The 19,738-nt window shown below is 50.7% G+C and overlaps 3 protein-coding genes and 1 non-coding gene across 6 annotated transcripts; 2 read left to right on the top strand and 2 right to left on the bottom strand.

Moving 5' to 3' along the window:
• Window positions 1-1,436: 1,436 nt before the first annotated feature.
• On the bottom strand, window positions 1,437-1,509 carry trnat-ugu (transfer RNA threonine (anticodon UGU)). Its single transcript has one exon. It is a non-coding gene; the product is annotated as a tRNA-Thr (tRNA).
• Window positions 1,510-2,168: 659 nt separating this feature from the next.
• dnttip1 (deoxynucleotidyltransferase terminal interacting protein 1) lies at window positions 2,169-10,002 on the top strand. The gene is made up of 13 exons (XM_088607709.1): window positions 2,169-2,607; window positions 3,010-3,080; window positions 3,452-3,548; window positions 4,008-4,106; window positions 5,288-5,356; window positions 5,995-6,051; window positions 6,167-6,228; window positions 7,075-7,120; window positions 7,473-7,531; window positions 7,723-7,783; window positions 8,148-8,219; window positions 8,421-8,476; window positions 8,613-10,002. Exons 1-13 carry the CDS (start codon window positions 2,536-2,538, stop codon window positions 8,719-8,721), a joined length of 930 nt encoding a protein of 309 aa, XP_088463835.1. The 5' UTR covers window positions 2,169-2,535; the 3' UTR covers window positions 8,722-10,002.
• A 395-nt stretch (window positions 10,003-10,397) lies between these two features.
• On the top strand, window positions 10,398-14,491 carry ube2c (ubiquitin-conjugating enzyme E2C). 2 transcript variants are annotated; one of them, XM_088607718.1, is made up of 7 exons: window positions 10,398-10,542; window positions 11,601-11,735; window positions 12,162-12,189; window positions 12,321-12,407; window positions 12,980-13,184; window positions 13,712-13,771; window positions 14,313-14,491. In XM_088607718.1, the coding sequence occupies exons 2-7, from the start codon at window positions 11,635-11,637 to the stop codon at window positions 14,348-14,350; spliced, it is 519 nt and encodes a 172-aa protein (XP_088463844.1). In that variant the 5' UTR covers window positions 10,398-10,542; window positions 11,601-11,634; the 3' UTR covers window positions 14,351-14,491. The 2 variants fall into 2 exon arrangements, with proteins under 2 accessions (XP_088463844.1, XP_088463845.1); XM_088607719.1 differs by lacking the exon at window positions 10,398-10,542 and adding an exon at window positions 11,247-11,412.
• On the bottom strand, window positions 13,625-17,313 carry LOC148648372 (regulator of G protein signaling 9-binding protein). Of its 2 annotated transcripts, none has more exons than XM_088607717.1 (3): window positions 17,112-17,313; window positions 16,287-16,654; window positions 13,625-15,611 (listed from the first exon to the last, which is right to left on the bottom strand). In XM_088607717.1, exons 2-3 carry the CDS (start codon window positions 16,486-16,488, stop codon window positions 15,055-15,057), a joined length of 759 nt encoding a protein of 252 aa, XP_088463843.1. In that variant the 5' UTR covers window positions 16,489-16,654; window positions 17,112-17,313; the 3' UTR covers window positions 13,625-15,054. The 2 variants fall into 2 exon arrangements, with proteins under 2 accessions (XP_088463843.1, XP_088463840.1); XM_088607714.1 differs by having other exon boundaries at window positions 16,287-16,532.
• Between the last annotated feature and the right edge of the window lie 2,425 nt (window positions 17,314-19,738).

Genomic DNA, 19,738 nt, shown 5'->3' with positions numbered 1-19,738 from the left:
GAAAATCCTCTGTTGCAATTCAGAAGTCACGAGTTAAAATAAATTAGATGTTGCTGTATATTATTTCGTATTTGATGTGCAATAAATGAAACTACATTTTTTTCACCTGATTACACCTACAATGCTAACAATAATATACATTTTAAACACTATTTTATTATAGACGTGTAATAAACCTTATGTACAGTATATAAACATATTTAAAAGGTGCAGACAACAACAAAATAAAAAAAACGTCTGTGGTTTAAGCCCTCTGAATGTCATTCAGGAATGACAACTATATCATGCATACATTAAAAGTACATATAGTGTTTCGATTATGTCTGAGATTTTTTTTCCTGATAAAGTGAAACGATCTCGCCTGTTTCTGCAGCGCCATCACGAACTGCTGACGTCATGCTCTCTCGCTGAGAAAACGGCGTGGAGACCAGAGGGTTGTGGGTTCGATTCTCGCGTCGGCTCCCTCCTGAAGCTACCCAAGGGCTGTTGCAGAAATTAAAGAAAATAAAAGTATCGGTTAAAAAAAAAACGGAGTCATCTGATGCATATGCTAAAATTGGAAAAATCAAAACCTCAGCCGGTTACATTGCAAATAGAAAGTGCATTTATTCGAAGAGCAAGGGAAATGTTGAAGCAACGATGCCGGAATTTAAAAAAAAACAAGCATTGAGACGGCTATTTCGCATATAATGAAGATATTTAAAAATTGTTAAATACAGGTGAGAAACGCAACACGACCAAAAACTCCAGGCAGCTCTGCGACATGTGACTGACTGACCCCCCTCCCTGAATCTTGGCAGCAGTGGCGGGCCGTGATTGGTCAGAACCTACCCACGTTGCATCGTCCCGACATTCTGATTGGCTAGCCCATGTCTGGCTCTTGACAGCGCTGTGAGCTTTGATTGGTTAACGCTGCCAAGACCAGACAGCGCTCTTTGAGCTAGGAGCTTTCGATACGGCACGGTCTAATGTCGAAATAAAGACCATTTTACAGTAAAAACATAAACCTGAAAGCTCGAACTTAGTGATATAACTATCAAAGAATGATAATTAAAAAATTGTACTTTTTTATTTAAAAAATGTTATCAATATAAAGTGATTCAAAGTCGGAAAGTCAATTCAATTCAATTCAAGGTGCTTTATTAGCATGACCGATGGGTACAATCAGTGTTGTCAAAGCCAGAAAAAATAATCAAATTAACACGAAACAAAACAAAAATAAAAGTAAAATAAAGTCTATCCTAAAAGAGCTGTAGCTGCTCAGAGGATTGTAAGATGCAACTAGCATAGACTATTAACTGCTCTCTACAAGAACACTATGTGTGTATTTAAAATAACATTTGAAAATCAGACTATGTCTGTGATTAATTACATATGTATTCCGAACAACAGTCAGTGTGTTTTTTTTGGTAAAAAAAAAAACAAAAGCTTGTGGCAGGCCCCAGCGAGATTTGAACTCGCGACCCCTGGTTTACAAGACCAGTGCTCTAACCCCTGAGCTATGGAGCCACCGCCGGTAAAGCGGAGGTATTGTATCCCTCAAATATTAGTACACTGAGATTAGATTTCTCGTTATTTATGTCAAATATATGAGTATTTTCCTCTTAAGTGATTTACAAACGTTAGTACGTTTTTTAACATTTGAAACGCACAAAACCAACACTCTGCAACTCCTTACTATTGGCCAATAATGAAAAAGTTCTGTTTTGACACAAGTCTTTCTAAAAAAAAAAGGTGATAGCTATTTTTTCCCAACTAGGTTCAGCAGTGATGTTTCTTCAGACCGGTCTGTTTGAAAAGAAGCACCGTACAGAAATCAATCTTTTAACATCCGAGGAAAAGATTGATCCTCGAAAAGCGCGCTGTGCCCCTCAACAACATGGCTGCCGTACGTCGAGTGCAAACAACGTCGCGGAAAGAGATTGGGTAATTAACTATAGTGAGGTCACGGCGTACTCTTAGTGTTTGGAACAGTATTTACCACGATTTTACCTATTCCGCGAGTGTGTCTGAACGACACGGTTTCTAGTAAAGCTGACGCTGTCATCAAGCGCCCCTCTCAATCATGGCCGCCCTAACGGCTCTGGGGTTGGGGTTTTTTTTTCACTCGCGCTCCGCGATGACGCAGCCCGTCGGCGGGCGGTGACGTCGGAGCTCGAGGAAGTAGCGATTTTGCGCGAGATGGCAGGAGCATCCTGTCTGTGTCGGTGAAGACGGGAGCAGCGCTCGATTTAACAACATAATCCGCCGACAACTCGTCTTCGGGCGTTGCACCCCCGGGGAGAAGGGGATCCTGAAAGAGCCGGCACCGCCCCTGAGCTTTTTTTTTTGTAGCGTGGACCCGGCGCTGGCTCATCCGTTTTCACAATGAGACTCCGTCCTGCGCCGTGAAACGTCTTGTTGTCTGTGCGCAACAAGTTCGCCTGCTGATCGCGCCGCTGTTTTATTTTTTGATTTTTTTTTGTAACTGAAGCCAGAAGGGACATCCCACGTCCCCAGGAGCACCAGGCGTGAAAGGGTCCGACGCCGGGCAGGATGGGGGCTCACCGCAGCGAGGGGCGGAGGGACTGGCTGCCGCAGCAGGACGCCCCGGAGCAGGTCGCTGTGGTGAGAGTTTACCCCCCGGCCGCCTAGAAGCACCGCAGCCCGCAGGTCCTGTCACCTGCGTCAAGGCGAGCAGAAGTTCCCCTTCCCTGCCAGTTCTCGGGCTTGGGTGAACATCCGAACCCCTCGGCGTGACGTTTTCATAATTTCGCTTCACAGCAGCTTAACCCTATTTGGCCTTTTAAAACAAATAGCTTAAATAAAAGCGCTAAAACTGAAGATACGGACTCGGGGGTGGGTAGAATTGTAATGCGTTCTTTAATTGTCGTGCGTTGAAGCCCGCGATGCCAGGTCTTAACTGTGCTGGCTGTGGGCTGGTGCAAGAGTTTGAGGGGTTCGTGACAGGGTGCCGGCCATGGAGTTTGTCCGTCTTCCGCCTGGGTGACCCTCCCTCTCGTCTTCCAGAACCCGTGGAACATCATGATAAAGCACCGCCAGGTTCACCGCAGGGGTCGGCGCTCCCAGATGACAGTCAGGTAATACGACTTTGTGTGCGTAAGAAACAGCTTGTTTAGTTGGTGCTTTGCAGCATGTCTTGTGATGATAGATTTCTGCTCTTGCTGTGAAGATTCCCTCCCACCCCCGACTGGATTCTGTAAGTGGTTAATGTTTTCTTTAAATTCAAAAATTGGTTTGTGTATCGCGGCGTTGAAGGCTGATTCTGCCTTTCGGGGAAGACGGAGCAGAAGGCGTCAAAATGCTTCATGTAAGAGCTCCAGGGTTTCCACCAGCTGGGGTGCAGGGGGTTGTCATGGTGTTTCAGGGCGCAGTCGAGGCTCGGTGTGTTGTGTGGCGGGGCGGTACTGTAAAGACAGGAGCGCGCTGACCGTGTCCCCACCCTTCCCAGCTACACGGACCCTGTGATCTCCATGGACCTGCTGCGTGCGGTGCTGCAGCCCAGCTTCAACGAGGACATCCTGGCCGTCTTCAACAAGTACATGAAGGTGAGCCCGCGGGGGGCGGGCGCGGTGTGGGGGGGCGCCCCTGCACACCCCGCCCCGCAGGAGGAGGTTTATTTCTTGACCCCCTGACACCGCCTTCACTCCCAGCGCGCTGCTGCCGCGGAAAGACTGGACCCAGAGCTCCACAGCGGCGGAGAGCTAAGACCAGAGGCCCAGAGCAGGGGGCCATGGGCTGGGAGGGGTGCTTCTCACCATGAACATTTTTCTCCATCGTGGGAAAGGCTTGTTGGCATGATAAAAATACTGCAGCTTCCCATGATAGCAGACAGTGGCTGAAATGCTATGTACTGAGCTGGGAGACTGCAGGCCTCTTTGACAGGCATGTCCTGCGTAGTGTGATACTTGCAGTACAGGTGCATTGCAGTAACACAGGGCTTGGGTAGTGCAGTGAACAGGATGTGACATCACCTTGACCAGCCCCTCTGCCCCTGTGCGCTGCAGTTCTTCCAGAAGGCAGCCAGTAACGTGAAGGAGAACATGGGCGACGAGGTGCAGCCCGAGGTGCTGATCAGGGAGGCGTGCCGGAACTGCCTGGAGCAGGTGAGAGCGCCGGGCCGGGCCGTGGACCTGCACCTGCGCAGCCTGGGGGAGGGGGCTTTTCAGTCAGTCTGGGGGTGCAGCAGCACATACAGAAGTCAAAGGCGGGTGCTGTCGTACAGGGGACACCAGGGGGTAATGTCTTCCACGTCGTCTTGAAAGACTTTAGTTAAGATTTTCAGCAGCATTATAAAAGTATGTTTTCCTGGGAGACTGGAAAACAAGCTGTTTGCACAAGTTGTGATATGGGAACATACAGTGTCGGTTCTATCCGGGAAGCTTGCACAATTAGATCCTAATTCTGGAATTATACAAAAATACGATTCACAGTGTAAAGTATCACCTTATCTCCCGTAACTCTATTGTACTGTCTGCTCCGTTGGTAATGTTTCTCTTCCTGTTTTATTGCACTGTGTCAAAAACCAGATTTCCCCTGGGGATCATAAAGTTTGGGATGAAATGAATACACACTGCACAATAAGAACATCTCTTCAGATTTTCATAAATCAAAAAACATTATGATGCAAATACTTTTGTTTTTGTTACGCTTACAAAACCACCTGCTGTGGTGTCTTAAAATGGTTCAGTGTAGGATTTGTAGGTTAGTTTATTTCGTCAAATGAGTTTAGTTGTACAGGTCGCTGATAACGTCTTCTTGTAGAGTCTTCTTGTAAAGACTTCTATAGAAACAGCAAACAAGCTTTATTTTTTAGTGTTTGAATATTGTTATTACTATGAAGAGTTTATTATATTATTATTCAAGAATAACAATAGAGAATCTTTCTTGCTGAGAGTGGATAAATACACCCCATAACCTCACATGATTTTTGCTCTGAAGCTGATAATACTCAGAATGTGAAGAGTATTTGGATCTGTGGTACAGATGCATTTCATACATTTTAAAATGGATTTCTGTGTGTTCTTTTGAAATATTCTACATGATATAAAATGAGCTAATCGTGGCAACATGAACCTCCATCCCTCAGACTTATTTAGCTGCTGAGCCGTGCCTTTTGGGGTGGAGAAGTGATTGTGGGTTAGTGGGGCATGGCGTAATGTTTCTAAAAAATGCAGGACTTGCTGTGACTTGTAGCTGCCAGTGATGAGGATAATGAATAAGGTGGTAATGATGAGAACTGTTCAGGACTGTTAGATCTCTTGTGTGATCCTTCCTTCCTCTGCAGGCTAAACAGCTGTTCTCTGATGGGGAGAAGCCACCCCAAAGACCAGCTGTGGACCTCCCAGCCAGCAAGGTGCGAGCTCGACCTCTGACCTCTGACCTCTCTCCCCTGTCCTGGCCCAGCGGAGGCCTTCTATAGCCGTAGGGGTGACTTAACACTTTTAAGTGACAGATATCGCTTACAACATCTTAAATTGCATTGTAGTTTCATCTGCCTTCATTTCACAACTGTATTTTTATTTAGGTGAGAATGGGGAAGTATCATTAGCACTCTCGATGAATCCAGTTTGTCTGGCAATCAGATTACATAGTTTATATGCAAAAGAATGTAAGCCCTTCTAGAACTAACCTGTAACTGTAATAGATTACTTAGACAAAGGAACTTTTCCCCAGTTCTGCAGAAGTCATTCCCTGATCTCGTGCCCCTTTGGTGTAGGCTAGTGGTTTCTCTCCTGGTCCTGGTGACCCTCACACCTGCTGGATTTCATTCCAGCCAGGAACAAACAGTTCACATTAATGTTATTATATTAAGTCAATGAAGAGTTTGATTGTGTATCTGAGGACTCGGCTGGAACACACACCCGCAGGTCTGTGGGGGTCACCAGGACCTCGATTGGGAACCACTGGCGTGGGGACGATTGGGGGCGCACGGCCCCCCCAGCACGGTCAGCGGGCTCAATAATGTCTGCTCCTCTCCTCTCTCCCCTCCAGCGAGGCAGACAGGTGGACGACGAATCCAGCCAGAGGGGCAGTCCTGTTCCCAAGAAGGTAAGGAGGCTCCCGGCGATGAGCTTGTGGGAAATCCCGCAGAATGCCGCGAGAGAGCCGCAGTTTCGGATGGAACACTCTCTCCTGTTCATAGAGATGGGCTATGTCTTCACAGAGGAAGGGGCGTCCGCCTGGGCCCGTCATTCCTTACGACCGGCCAGTCTCCACTGGAGCCATGTGAGTACCTTCGTGCGCGTGCACACCCAGGCGCAGTGCTGCACGTGGGGGACAGACGCACCCGGGTTGAACTGGCCAGCCTGCCTCACTCGAGATCAGTGGCTCCCAGCACTGTATCTGCTGGTTTTCGTGCCACCTGAGCTTGACGTCTCCACTGTTCATTGGTGACTTCATTTAACCTGTTTCGTCAGTCAGCCCTGAATGTCAGCAGTACCCCACCTCAAGGGTTAGCTGGTTACTTCTGACTAAACGGTTAGAAGTTTGGTGGGTTGATGATGAACAGACTAGGGGGTGAGAGTGGATCTGTGTCAGACACGCCCACAGTGAGCATGCGGCTCTGCAGAGGCCCAGCTGGGTCCGTTTCGGGCAGCACACCTGAAGGAGGGCACTTCTGAGACTCAAATCAAAGTTTATTCAAATCAAATCAAAGTTTATTTATCAAACGCACAACAATACAGCGCGCAGCAGTAGCCGGTACAGCCGAGACCAGTGACAAACCCCAAATCTGACCTTTCAAAAGCTGAAAGCAAGTTCATAAATATGCCCCCACACAGAAAGCCGAAACACGTTCAGCCTGTGATTAAGAACTCGTCTGGCGCGAAGACCAGAGGAGACGGCGTTCGTGGAGGTTCCCAGGGGGCAGTGTTCCTCCCGGCCAGGCCTTCCCGGTCCTGCTCTCGTGCTCCCGGTGTCCTCTGGGTTTCTTCCAGCCGAGCTCTCAGGCTAAAGCTGCTGGGCTGCGGCAGTACTCCCACCTGTGTCCACACCTGCTTCATATCGGGGATCGTTAACACACTGCAGCAGAGCCCTGGATCCTGACCCAGTCCTCTGTCCTCTCTTCTGCAGGAGCAAGTCGAAGGTGTCTGAGCCCATCAGGAGAGAGGGTCCGAAGGTACCAGGGGGCTGTCATTGGGCTGGGGGGGGCTGGTGGTAATGTGCACGGGCGGTTTAATGGGCCGGATGTGCACCACACGGCCTTAATTGGTGGTTTGGAGAGGCTGTGCCCCTTTTTAAACCTGAAAAAACAGATGCGCTTGCCGTACAAAACTTTTAACTGACTTTACCGCCTGTGTGTCAACAGGTTGCTAAATGAAAACGACGTATCTGCCAAGGAAAATATTTTACAGTGAAAATAAAAGCAATAGAAATCAGTCAGAGTGACTTGGAAACAGAGAGCTTCAGTTTGTACTGTATGCATGATTTGCGGTGAAAATCTGTTTCTGATGTTCTTTTCCCGACCGCAGTGGGACCCTGCAAGGCTAAATGAAAACAGCACGTTCGTCCTGGGCTCTCGGGCCAACAAGTAAGTGGAGGCAGCGGGGCCTTGTCAGATTGAAGGCGAGTCTTGCTGCCTTGCTCTGTTTCCTCTTGAAGGGCGCTGTTACCTGCAGCGACCTGATGTCTGCGTCTGTCCCGAGCCGTCGTTCCTCTCTCCGATCCCTCCTGCCTGATCCGTCTGATTCTCCCCTCTCAGTCGTCTCATTGTCATTGCAGAGCTCTGGGGATGGGCGGCACCAGGGGCCGGATCTACATCAAGCACGCTGACCTCTTCAAGGTGAGAGCGCGCGAGGGAGCTGTGGAAGTGTGGAATGAGAATTACTCTTCTCTGCGATACCAATACTCACGACAGTTTGAAGCGCCACGTGACATCAGATGCCGGCGTTGAGAGTTGGTAGCTGTAAATTCTCTGTACGGACTCCCTTGCTAAGATGGCAGTAGTGGCTTAAAGGGACAGAGGTGGGGACTGTTCCAAAGGGCGCTGTAGCAAGCAAAGAACTGATGATTCTAGGCTCAAACAGCGATGTTTCTGATGGTTGCATAATGGACAGAGCAGAAGCTTGAGTGTAAAGTGTTTCTCCAGCGAGGGCCGAGCTGGGGGCGCGCGTGCATGCCTGACTCGGCCTGTGCGTCTCTTGCAGTACGCCGCCGACCCCCAGGACAAGCACTGGCTGGCCGACAGACAGCACATGAGAGCCACCGGGGGCAAGATGGTGAGTCCTGCCGGGGGCGTTCTTGTACATCCTAACGTTTCTAAGACGTCAGGTCTCCTCCAGTTCTGTAGCTGTCTTGTGATTTGTCTTTGGTGGTGGGGAAAGCTCCCTTTTGTGCGGGGTTGGTTTCTGCTGTAATTTAGTGTCGCTGAACATGCGGATCACAGTCCTGACGTGGCGTTTCCTCCATGCTTGTTGCAGGCCTATCTCCTCATAGAGCAGGACGTTCAGGACCTGGCCCAGAGTGAGGACTACAGGTAACGCAGACCCCTGCGTGCTGCACTCTTGAGTCGCTAAGAATACCTTCTGGCTGCTTTTGTTACAAACCTGCTCTTGTGTAAATACGGCGTCCCCGGCATGTGGTCACCTGTGCTGTCCTGTCCCCTGCTGCAGAGACTGCCCGGACCTGAAGCTGGACGAGCTGAAGCCCTTCACGGTGCCCATCTGGATGATCGAGAAGATGCAGAAGGCGATGGAGGCCCAGCGGTCAGAGAGGGAGTGAGGGATGATGGGAGGAGGGGCTGGCTGTGACGCAGGAGGTGCCGGAGAAGCTCCTACCCAACAGCCCGGGACTTCAGCGACGCGCGCTTTCTCATGGCAACAGCGCTGGCAGTAAACACCCAGACACCAGACTTCCTTTTTAACCCGTTCACACATTTCTGTTTACTGGCTGATCAAAACCACAGTATGACGAGGTTGTAGGTCCTTTATCTGTTGAATGCATCTACATACAAACTTTTTTAAAAAGGCAGACAGGCGGCAATTGCTTAATAAAGTACGGTTCTGTGCTTTTTTTTATTATTTGTAAACTTTGTGGAAAAGACTGTTAGAACTACTGTAGAAAGCACACTGAGCCACCACATCAGAGCAGGGGGACGCAGTAAAGAGCTACAGGAGTTAAGATGTTAGGAGACTGGAAAAAAGTGAGAGAGTTACCAACATTTTCAAAAACATCTCCCGATTAGAAAAATCTGTTTTCTTTCTGCTTACTCTGTATTCTTTCCATTAAAAGGTTTCCGTTTTCCTGACAGGCTGCTATGCTTTGTGAATTGTTCCAGTGATGTAGAGTCTAGGCTCAGCTTTTGCTCCTCAAATCTTCTTCTAGTTTTTGGCTTTAGCAGCTATGCAGAGGAGGCTGTTGGGGACAGACAATAAGATATTGTACCGGGATGAACAAGTCAGGGAGGCTCTGACTGGATTGACCAGACTTCTCGTTTCTGATTCAGCTACATAACTAATAGTCCATTGACTTGCTTTGCAAACTGCGCTGCTTTTTTAAGTTTTAATAGTTTTTTTGTTTTTGTTGTTGCTTCAGTCACCTTTGAAGGTGAACATGAAATGCAAATATTTGTAGCCCTCAAGATGTGTTCTTCTCGTGCTCGAGGTGATTTTTTTAGGATGACAAAGACTTGGAAAGACCTGCACCTGAGAGTCTATTGTGCAGGTCATCCGAGAAGCAGATTATCAATGAGTATTTGGTACCGAACGTTAGGAGGGAGTTTAAGACGTTTACAAGGAATGCCTTGATCAATTCGAGTGAGACGTCATCGGAGTTTTTGATTTCCACCTGAGATTTTTTTCCAGTTTATGCAATTTTTTAGTTTGTTAATATAAATTTAAAATGATCGTTTGCAACAATACCTTGTTAGAAGACGGGAGAGTGCGAGAATCAATTTTAGAAACGTCGAAAATGTTGTTTTTGTCAATGGAATGCCTAGTGAAACGAGTTGTTCCTGTATATATGAATACCGGTGCTATATAATAAAGTTTGGTTTATTTACAATATCGTTTGTGTGTTTTTTGTCAGAAATACTCATACGAATGAATGAAAAAGTAGTTCAAGTAGGGAGATGCGTAGGCTGCAAAGGTTTATTCCCTGCTGAGAAGAAAAACACAACGTTTCGGCTGTGGAGCCGCCTTCGGGTGTTTCTTTCCTTCTATTTTCAGCATGGAATAAACCTTTTACTTGTTCCAGTAACAACATGAACGTTACCAGTTAATGTATTGTACTGCATCAGTTTCCCCGGAAGCTGCTCCCCCCTATTTCCGCTCACTTTAAATCGCCCCGTCCAATCAGATTGAAATCCTAGCCGGGGTGCGTCACTCCTAGATACGGTTGCCAAGACCTTTGTTATTCCTTTTGTTTTCCAACCCTGCGGCCTGATTGGCCCGCACAGAGGGGGCCCGTGTGGTGATTGGCTGGTTGGACAAAGATTTGAAAAAATTTGAACGGAGGGGCGGGATATAGTATGCCGCCCAGAACCTGAATGATAAAATAACCAAACGGAGCTGGAGAGCTGAGGGGACAGAGCGAATTTATCTGGTAATATTTTTATTTTATTAGTAAAGAGATTCATAAGGAGGGGGGTTATTTTATAGACTAATACTGGGGTAGGCTGGGGAGGAAAGGGAAACCTGCAAAGCGGATTGTTTGTCAGTGAATTTCGTTGTTTTTTCCAATATTGGTAGGCTTCTTCCTCCCTGTGGAGTGAGTGATGTCATTGGCTTTAAGGAACTTTTATTTAAAATAAGTTTAAGTCACGTTTGAAATCTGTCTGGTTAGTTGCAGGAGTGGGTTAAGGATCTTTACCGTCTTTTGTAAGTATTAGGCGTTTTGGGCCTCGGCAGGCCGGGGAGTTTGGCAGGAGAGACTGTTCGGCCTGGAAATGTGCAATATTTCGCCTCTGGGGTGCAGAAGAGCCCCTTCCTCCGGGGTCAGGGGACAGACGGGCATGGCTGTACGGAAACTTCCTGGAAGTGCGCTTTTAATAGCGAGAACAGAGAACAGAGGGCACGTCTTTACACGCAGGGTGGTGGGGGTGTGCTACAAACTGCGTGCTGACCCCCCTGGCCTCTCTCAACACACGGCCGGCTGAGAGATCCCGTGGGATCGATGTGTCAATAAATCCGCAAGACAAATACGTGAATCGTATGAGCCGCCAGTCCTCAACCCTCTGCTTCACACCTTGATCTTGCCTGTAACTTACAGTGTAAGAGCTGCTGACGGTGCAGCGCTTGCTCGCTCGGCGGGCGAAGTGAAATCAATCTTCCTTTCCCCCAGATGTATACGTTTGCACGGCGACGTGGTTTTTATTTAAAAAAAAAAGAAAAGAAAAGCGCGTTTTGTGAGCCTCCCCGCTTCCCAGATCTACCTTTCCGCCCGCTGGAGAGGAGCGAACACGCAGTGCGCCTGGTCTGACCTCGTTTCTTTACAATTATTAATATTATTAAATTGTCTGGAGTGGCTCTCGGCTTCACTTGGGCGTCTTGCGTTTCTTCTTCTTCTTCTTCTTCCGGGAAGAAGAGCGTGCAGCTCGGTTTTTAACGTTTTAACATTTCTCGTTGTTGTTGTTTTTTTTTTTTTTTATCTCCGCATCCCAGAAAACACCGGCAACCCAGCCCCCCGAATCCAGTCATGGCTTCTCAGAACATGGACCCCGCCGCGGCCCCGTCCGCCGCCGCTCTGAAGGGCAGCGAGACCGGCGGCAGCGCGACCAAGGGCTCGGTGTCCAAGCGGTAAGAGAGCCGGTGGGCCGGCGGACAGACCAGCAGCAGCAGCTGACCGGGATCTCTGATGCATCCTGCCCGCAGGGGGGCCTACTAGTCTGTCGTCTGCTTACTGAGGGAGATAGCAGGGTTGTCTTAAGGAGCGCGTTTAGCTCTGGCTGTATTTTCTTCCAGGGCTTTAAATCAAACGTAGCCCGGGGTCTGTGTGTGCGCCTCCGGGCGTCCAGGCCTGCTCCGCACCGGGAAGAGTACTGAAGGAGATGTAGCAACCGCGGCAGAGCGCGGAGCTGCGCTGTTTCGCCGGGCGGTGCAGAGCCTCTCCATGTGCTGCCTGCTGGCCGGAGCTCCCGTTCTGTAGCGTCGCAGCCCCTCTTACAAACAAAACCGTGTGCGGCCGATCGACTGACATGTTTCCCCTGCCCTCCTGTTTTCCAGATTGCAGCAGGAGCTGATGACGTTAATGGTAAGAGAGTTGCGACTCTTTACCCCGCTCTCTGGGTCGGGGTTTGGTTAGTAAATGTTCATGGGATAATGGCATTCTGGTGAGCGAAGATGCTCGCTAGTTGGCTGAATGCATTTTCCCTCTCTCCGCAGATGTCTGGGGATAAGGGCATCTCCGCTTTCCCGGAAAGCGATAACCTCTTTAGGTGGATCGGGACTATAGATGGAGCTAAAGGAACGGTAAGTGATCCCAATTGTTGCGTATGCGGTGGGGCTGATTTTGCTGGTCTGGTAATCTTAATCTGTCATCCTGCTGGCTTTCATTGTGAGGAGAGGACGTGACTCCTTTCTAGTCCTGCGAGGGTTAATGTGTCTGTGAGTTAGGCTGCCTGGGCAGATAACAGGAAGTCCTCTGCTCATGCATTTATCTTTGTTAAACTCACCTGAAAGGTGGAAGGACGCCCACACTGAATAAAACTCCTAAGAGCTTTCGTGCACGCCCCAAACCCAACTACTCAACTGCACCACTTTGTGGAGGAGCAGTGCGAGAGCCCCCGGTGACCCCCAACAGCTGCCACCTGTTTCCAGCAGTGCAGCTGTCCAGAACAGTCGGGCCAGGCAGCACAGCAACTGTTCGGGGGGCTGTGAACGATTGTCAGAGTTGTATGAACCCAGGTTAGCTTGGTAGTGTTGTTCCAGACTTTTCTGGGGGGGATAAGTCAGATGCCCCTCAGGTGTGGGTTTTACCCCATAACAATGAACCCCTCCCCTCGCGCCCTGCTGCCGCAGGCTCTAACCAGCTGCCCCTGCAGGTGTACGAGGGCCTGCGGTACAAGCTCTCGCTGGAGTTCCCCAGCGGATACCCCTACCAGGCACCCCGCGTGAAGTTCGTCACTCCCTGCTTCCACCCCAACGTGGACGAGCAGGGCTTCATCTGCCTGGACATCCTGAAGGAGAAGTGGTCGGCCCTGTACGACGTGCGCTCCATCCTGCTGTCCGTGCAGAGCCTGCTGGGAGGTGAGGGGGGTGCGACGCTCTGCACTTCCATTGTCAGTGCTGCGTTCTTCTTCACTGCTGTTGGGTGGGGGTGCCCCTGTAGCTTTAGGGAGCAGGAAGCGGCGTCTTGCTGGGATAAGGACGCTAACGTGTTTCTGGATGAGTGCGGAGCGGAGTGAGTTAGGCTGCCTGGACAGCCTTGTGACTTCACCGCAGTCTAGGATCCCCTGCACACTGTAGTAATTCTCCTTACTCTGGTAATTGTAGACTCTGCCAGTACAAAGTAGAATCTGTGACCTAGTCAAGAGTAATGCTTCAGCATTTAACTTTCCTTCAATAAACCATATTTGCAAAACTCAATCACAGTGTTTGCCAGAGGTTATAGCACGCTTAAGAGTTAATGCCAAGGAGTCTTGTTTTAAGAGAAGAGCTGTAGGCAGAAGAATTCTTAAAGGACAAAGTTTTTGTTATTCTCAGGTTTCAGGGTTTTTATTTTGTTAATCTTCCCTGACGGACAGCTTCCAACAGCAATGACTTTCTTTTCGCAGAACCCAACAACGACAGCCCCATGAACACGATGGCGGCTGAGTTATGGGCGAACCAAGAAGGTAGGTGCCTTTCACACTCCGCCCAGCCTGCTTGTGTGAAACTTCGTCTCCTTTATTCAGCTGCGTCTCCCCTCTGTCCGCGTTCTTTTCTGGCTAACCTACACGTCGGGAAGGGACTGAGCCAGAATTAAACCACTCTGCCCTTGTAACTTTCATCTCATCCTGCGATTGGTTATGAATATAGTGGCTAAAAACAAGACACGGCTATTCTGTCGAGTGGAAGTGGCATTGAAGCCAACGAAAGAACATTAAAACCTAATTGTCCATGGATTCAAACTAGCGGTGACTCTGGCCATCAGCCATGTGCAATATCTAGACTTCAGAGTGGGATTAACCTTCATTGCTCCTCATCATTTCACGTACGCCTTTAACACCCCACTCAAACCTTGTTAAGCTTGTGCTGTTGCTGGATAATGAAAATGCCCTTCTATTCTCAAACTGGCATCGCTCTGCCTGCTGCTCGGTGGCAGTCACAAGATCACTCTGCCGTCCTGTTTCTCCTTGTGGTTCACTGCCTAATGGCTTTTCTCTTCTCTTGCAGCCTATAGAGCCCATTTGCACTCGACGTATAAGAACTGACCCCTGGGGCTCGGCCTGTCCTGTCTCTTGTATGTCTGATATTTGAATGTACCTTCCTGTCTGTTGCCTTCTCATTATGTAAATTCATTTTAATTTTTTTGTATTAACTTATGTGAATAAAGAGATGTCTTGTAAAATCCATCAATCTGTGCTTTGTGTTGGCTTTTGCCTCGGCTTCCTTTTTGTAGGAGGAAGGCCCTTGTGCAGCAGGCAGAGCAAGGCTGAGTGCAGAAGCTCCTGCCTTCTTGTCTGCAACAGCAGCCTGTTCCTTGCCTGGCCAGAACTATGGCTCTGTTGGAGAATGTGTGAATAAAATACCTAGTCAGACATATTGACTAACCAGTCAGGTTCACCCAAGAACTTTGTAATGAGTTACCCCTTGTGAAAATTTCTTGCTGAAACTCAGGTGTGTAATGAAGGTGCAGATTTGGTCTGTTTCGCATCGGTATCTTGCCAGTTAAGCGTCTCCACTAAGGAAAACGCCACATGCTTTTGAGCCTTTAGAGGATGGATGTGATTTCCCCCACCCCCCACAGTTTTGGAAAAAACTAGAAGTTTCTGCTTAACAAACTGGAATAAGAGCAGTCGGATGTGTTCTCTGCCATTGCTAAATGAGGTACGAGAGAGCAGGCGCGTGCTTGCGCGCCCCGCTGGGCCTCCCTGTGACGCACGCTGACGCTGGTGGGGAACAGCTGGGCTCGTGCTCAGTTCACCAGGCACAGGATCCAGCCCAGCCGGCAGCCCGGGTAGCGGCAGCAGCCGGCCTGGCGCTCCGCCCCCTGGGACAGCTCCTCCACGGTCAGCAGCTCCTCCGACGTCACCCTGTCGTCGGGGTCCAGCTCCGCCAGGCTGCCCTCCGCCCAGGCCTCCTGCGTGGCCTCCACTGACCAGATGGGCACGCTGACCCTCTGCAGCAGGTCCTGGGCCATGCGCTCCAGCTGGGCGATGTGCGCCCCCAGGTCCGGGGGGGGCTCCGCCGCCGCCGCCGCCTCCTTCTCTCCCTGCCCCCAGGGCGCCTGCACCAGGGCGGCCCGGGCTGCCACCTCGGCGGTCCGGCCCGCGGCGCCCGTGTGGAGCAGGGCCCGGCGGTCGCGCGGCTGGCTCAGCGGGAAGAGGGCCTGCAGGGCGGCGGTCTTGTGCAGGTCCTGCAGGAAGAGGTCCAGCCCCGACAGGAAGAGCACCCACAGCCGCTCGGCCTCCTCGCGCTCCTCCGGCCCCAGCTCGGCCCCCGTCAGCAGGGCGGTCAGCCGGCCCTGCAGCCCTGCAACGAGCCGGGACAGTCGCGTGGTCCGCGGGCCAACACCCCTCTACACCACCCTTATAGACCCACGTTCGGGGCTAGATCCTCCTACTGGCTTTAAACGCTTTAAATAATCAGCTCCAGCATGCGTCTCCGAAGCCCTCCGTGTCTACACTCCTGCCCGCAGGATCGGCTCCGGAGAGGGGGTCCTGTGCTTACGGCACATCCCTGGCTGAGGGTGACCATTGTCAAGAAGTGCCCTTCCATCGACTCGGAGAGAGACAAATCCTCAGACTCCCCATCTTCAGAACTCGCCTTTTGACTAGGGCCTGTATCCGCCATACTTAACTTTCTATCCTGTTTCTTTTTTTTTGCACAAAAGAGCAAAAGAAAATAAAAATATTGTACTTTTTTATCACTATGTACAGCATCCTTCCGTTTGGAAACGTGCTTTGTAAATAAAAGATGTTATTATTATACCCTAACAATGGAAATCTCTCTTACGTCAGCTAGTTCTCTAATAGCATCGCTTATCTTTAGCATGGTCAGCGTGGCAATTTGCATGCTGGGACTGTTCATGTGGAATGAACCGGACAGGGCTGCTAACCGAGTCCTGCCCTGGAGCAGAACTCCGAGCTGCCTGTCCAGGAAAGGTGTGCCCGGCGCGGCGCTGCTCGGTGCTTCGCCCTGCTCTACCTGTGCAGATGTGGTGAGCCTTGAGCCGGGTGTCCTCCAGCTCCTCCCTCAGGCGGCTGCAGTCCGTGCTGCCCCCCACGCACATGGCCAGCTGCTGGAAACAGGCGGTGACCCTGGTCAGGGAGGCCTGCGCCTTCTTGCACTCTGCCACCGAGCCCTGCGCCGCTGGCAGCTCGCCCACTGACCGCCTCCACGGGCTCATCGCCGGCCTTCGGCTGCCCCCACGCTCTCCGAGCCTGGAGGTCCCTGTCAGCCAGGAGCAGAGGCGGTCAGACACTTGGACAAGGTCCGTGTCTCCTGGTGTGCGTTAGCAGAGGAATGCCCACTGATTACAAGGCCACCTTCATCTCCTCTAGACGTGTAGAAATCTGTTCCAGAAGGCCAGGTTTGTTAGTAAGCAAAATCTTTCAGATCACCTGGTAGGAAAGATTTCCTTGAGTAATTGTCTTAACTGCACTATAAATTGTTTTGTTCCGGCTGCACGAGTCACAAGCTTTTGCAAAGGCTAAAAATAATAAGAATGCATGCATACAGTATAACAAGCCCTGTGTGCAGAACTCACATTTTGCTGAATGAGGTAAAGATCAGTTGTTCCCAGCTGCAGTGGGAGTGGACGTACTGTAGCAGTTAAAAAAGCTCAGCCTCAAGAGGAGCTTTACAGCTCAGACAGGAATCCACCCTTTCAGATCCACAGGTCTCCCCCTTCGCTTCCACCCCTGCCAGAATCGCTGCAGGGGGTCCAGGCACGAGGAGACCGACGGCATGCACCCTCTGTTTCTGTTGCCCGATTTTCATGAAAGTCCCAGCAGCGTCCCAGCAACTCACCTGCTGATCCCGGGGCTCTGGTGATGTGGGAAGCGGTGCTGGGCTCAGAGGCTCCTGTGGTGTCTCATGGTGTAGCTGTTGCTTCCGCGCTGGAGCTGCCCTTCTGCTCCCCCAAGCAAACTCCCCTCGCTCCTGTTTGCCCCTGCGGCCTCCCCTCTCCTCCTCCTGCGCCGAGTGCTGCCACAGGCCCAACGCCCCTCGATTCCTGCCTGGAACACCCCTCCCACCCCACCCCCACTGCAGCTGACGCACTGATTACATTAGGAGCGGTGCTGCGCTTCTCCGGAGACGCACAACATCTCAATTATCCCTGCCTGGCAGCTGATGCTCAGGGATGCCCAGGCCTGTGGTGAGAGACAGCATGGCCATGTGTGTGTGTGTGTGTGTGTGTGTGTGTGTGTGTGTGTGTGTGTGTGTGTGTGTGTGTGTGTGTGTGTGTGTTTTCTCATGGTACAGCTGCTTTAAACTGATGTTTCCTTGAGGACAACGCGCTGTAAACAAGGCTGACACTTTAGGAGTTGCTTTGCGAGTTCAGACTAAACACTCAGCTCTGCATCAGCGAGGTGCCCGTGGGGCGTCACTGTGCGAAATGGAAGCCACACCGAGGCGTCCGCCTCCTCAATCAGAAGTGTTCGCGTCTTGCCGATCGTGCGGACGTGATGAATGTGGGTCCTGCCCCTGATCTAAGCAAGTCCTTCGGATATACAGCAGATGTAAGGGATTTATTTCACATTTGGTTGAAGAGGCATGACGGACAGGGGACAGGGGAGGGGGGAGGGGGTGGAAAAATACCAGCCCTGTTTTTTGCCTCCTTCTGCAAAGCCAGCCCCTTGCCTGCCCCAGGTGCTGGTTAGTTAATCACCCGCTGTGTGCTGTGTGCGGAGCGAGGGGGGCGGTGGGGAGTGGAGATGTGGGGGGGGTTTCGGACCCCCCTGGGTAGCTGTGCTTACTACCACAGGGCCCCCCCAGGGAGTGGGGAGAGGCCCCTGATGTCACCACCTTCTCTTCCTCACCGCGTCTCCCGAGCAACTGCTGCTAAAATTAGCCCCCCCCGTCGTCGTGTGCAAAACAATTACCTGCCGCTGCCGAACTTGTGACCTGAGTGGGTGCTCTCTCTCCCTGCCTCCCCATTCACAGCCCCATCCTCTCCGCCACCTGCTGCCATTCACAAAAACAAGACGCCATCTGTCTGTCCGCTTCACGCTAACAGAGTGACGCTCGGCTGCAGCCGAAATAAAACAACAGCCCTGGTGATCTCCTCTGACACAGGAGGCTCCATACTACAGATGCTGAAACACCTCCATTGTAGGAAGCCTGCTTACATGCAGGTGGAGAGCGAAGTCTTGGCACTTTGCAGCCACAGCAGGGTGGTCCACTAATGTGTTAGGCGTGGCTAGTCCATGCTCAGTTATATGCATTAGAGTACAGCCCAAGATGTTGTATTAAAAAATGTTGTAGTAATTTATTCAAGGGCTGCCTCTGTGTTTCTTCATCTTCAAGTACATTACCACGTTGGGCATGGGTGTCATCCAGCAGGGATCACTGCTCCTCCACACAGCCCACGACTCGCAATAACCCACAACATGCTGAGAAGGGTCCAAAACGTTCCGCGCCTGCCAGTTCACTGAAAACACATCGGCCTTCGAGACAGCCAGTCTGGAAAACCCCTCCCCAGCGAGGCTTCGACGCAGACTGCACTGGGCCCAAGACAGGGAATCAGTGGGCTGAACAGACACCCACCTCGTCACATGCCCTCCCCAGCTGCCCCCAAGCCTGCCCACTCCACGAACACCGCACACCCTCCACACGGCTGGACCAGAAGCTAGGGCGCTCTTCTGCTAGCTTTCCAAATGCCCCTCCCCCAGCTTGTTGTTTGGCCCGGCTTGCCAGCCTCCCAGTTAGCCTGTTCCACACACCCACCACCCTTGGGGTACAGAAGTGTCTCCTGTCCTTGGTCTTAAATGCATTTCTGTGGAGGATTCCCTTGTGCCCTGTAGTCCGTGCGTCAGCCCCCTGCGCTGACGGAGTAAGTCCCTTTATGGAGTTTGAAGTCATTTTAACTCACGGGTTGTATCTGGACTGGTTCTGGAGCAGCGATGTCATTCTGTAATGTGGTGACCAAAACCCAGCATGACGTTCTGGATGAGGTCTTGCTAGAGCGATTCACAATGTCAACATGACATCCCTTGTTTTAAATTCCACACATCTAACTATCACTGTATATCTCAGCGGTATGTTCTAGTATTTTGCAGTGCTTTGCGTTTATTAGAAATTAACTGGAGCCAAGGACGACCAGCCCTGCGTTTGTTGATAACCTGTATACAAGGTAAGATGGAAGTTTAAAGTCGATATAATTTTTCGAACTTGGCATTCTGAAGACTACTACATCTCCTAGAAAAGCCTACAACCCACAGGAAGAGGACAGCATCTTTTTACCCGAGCGCTTAGCTTTCTTTATATGTGCGATTCTGTCCGCTTGTGCAGGTGTCCGGGAGTTATTTGTGCTGTAGACCCCACCCCGCCCGCTGATCTGGAATTTCTCCAGGAGTTGCAGTAACGTGAAGTTCCACCAGGCGGCGATGGACTATCTGACTGTCAACGAGGCCACACAGCCCAGCCTGAGCGTT

This window comes from Lepisosteus platostomus, chromosome 15 (genome assembly GCF_059453375.1).
Source record: "Lepisosteus platostomus isolate fLepPlt1 chromosome 15, fLepPlt1.hap1, whole genome shotgun sequence".
In the NCBI taxonomy this organism is placed as follows: Eukaryota; Metazoa; Chordata; class Actinopteri; order Semionotiformes; family Lepisosteidae; genus Lepisosteus; species Lepisosteus platostomus.
Note: the sequence above shows the minus strand (reverse complement) of the source record. Positions and strands in the feature narration are given on the sequence as shown.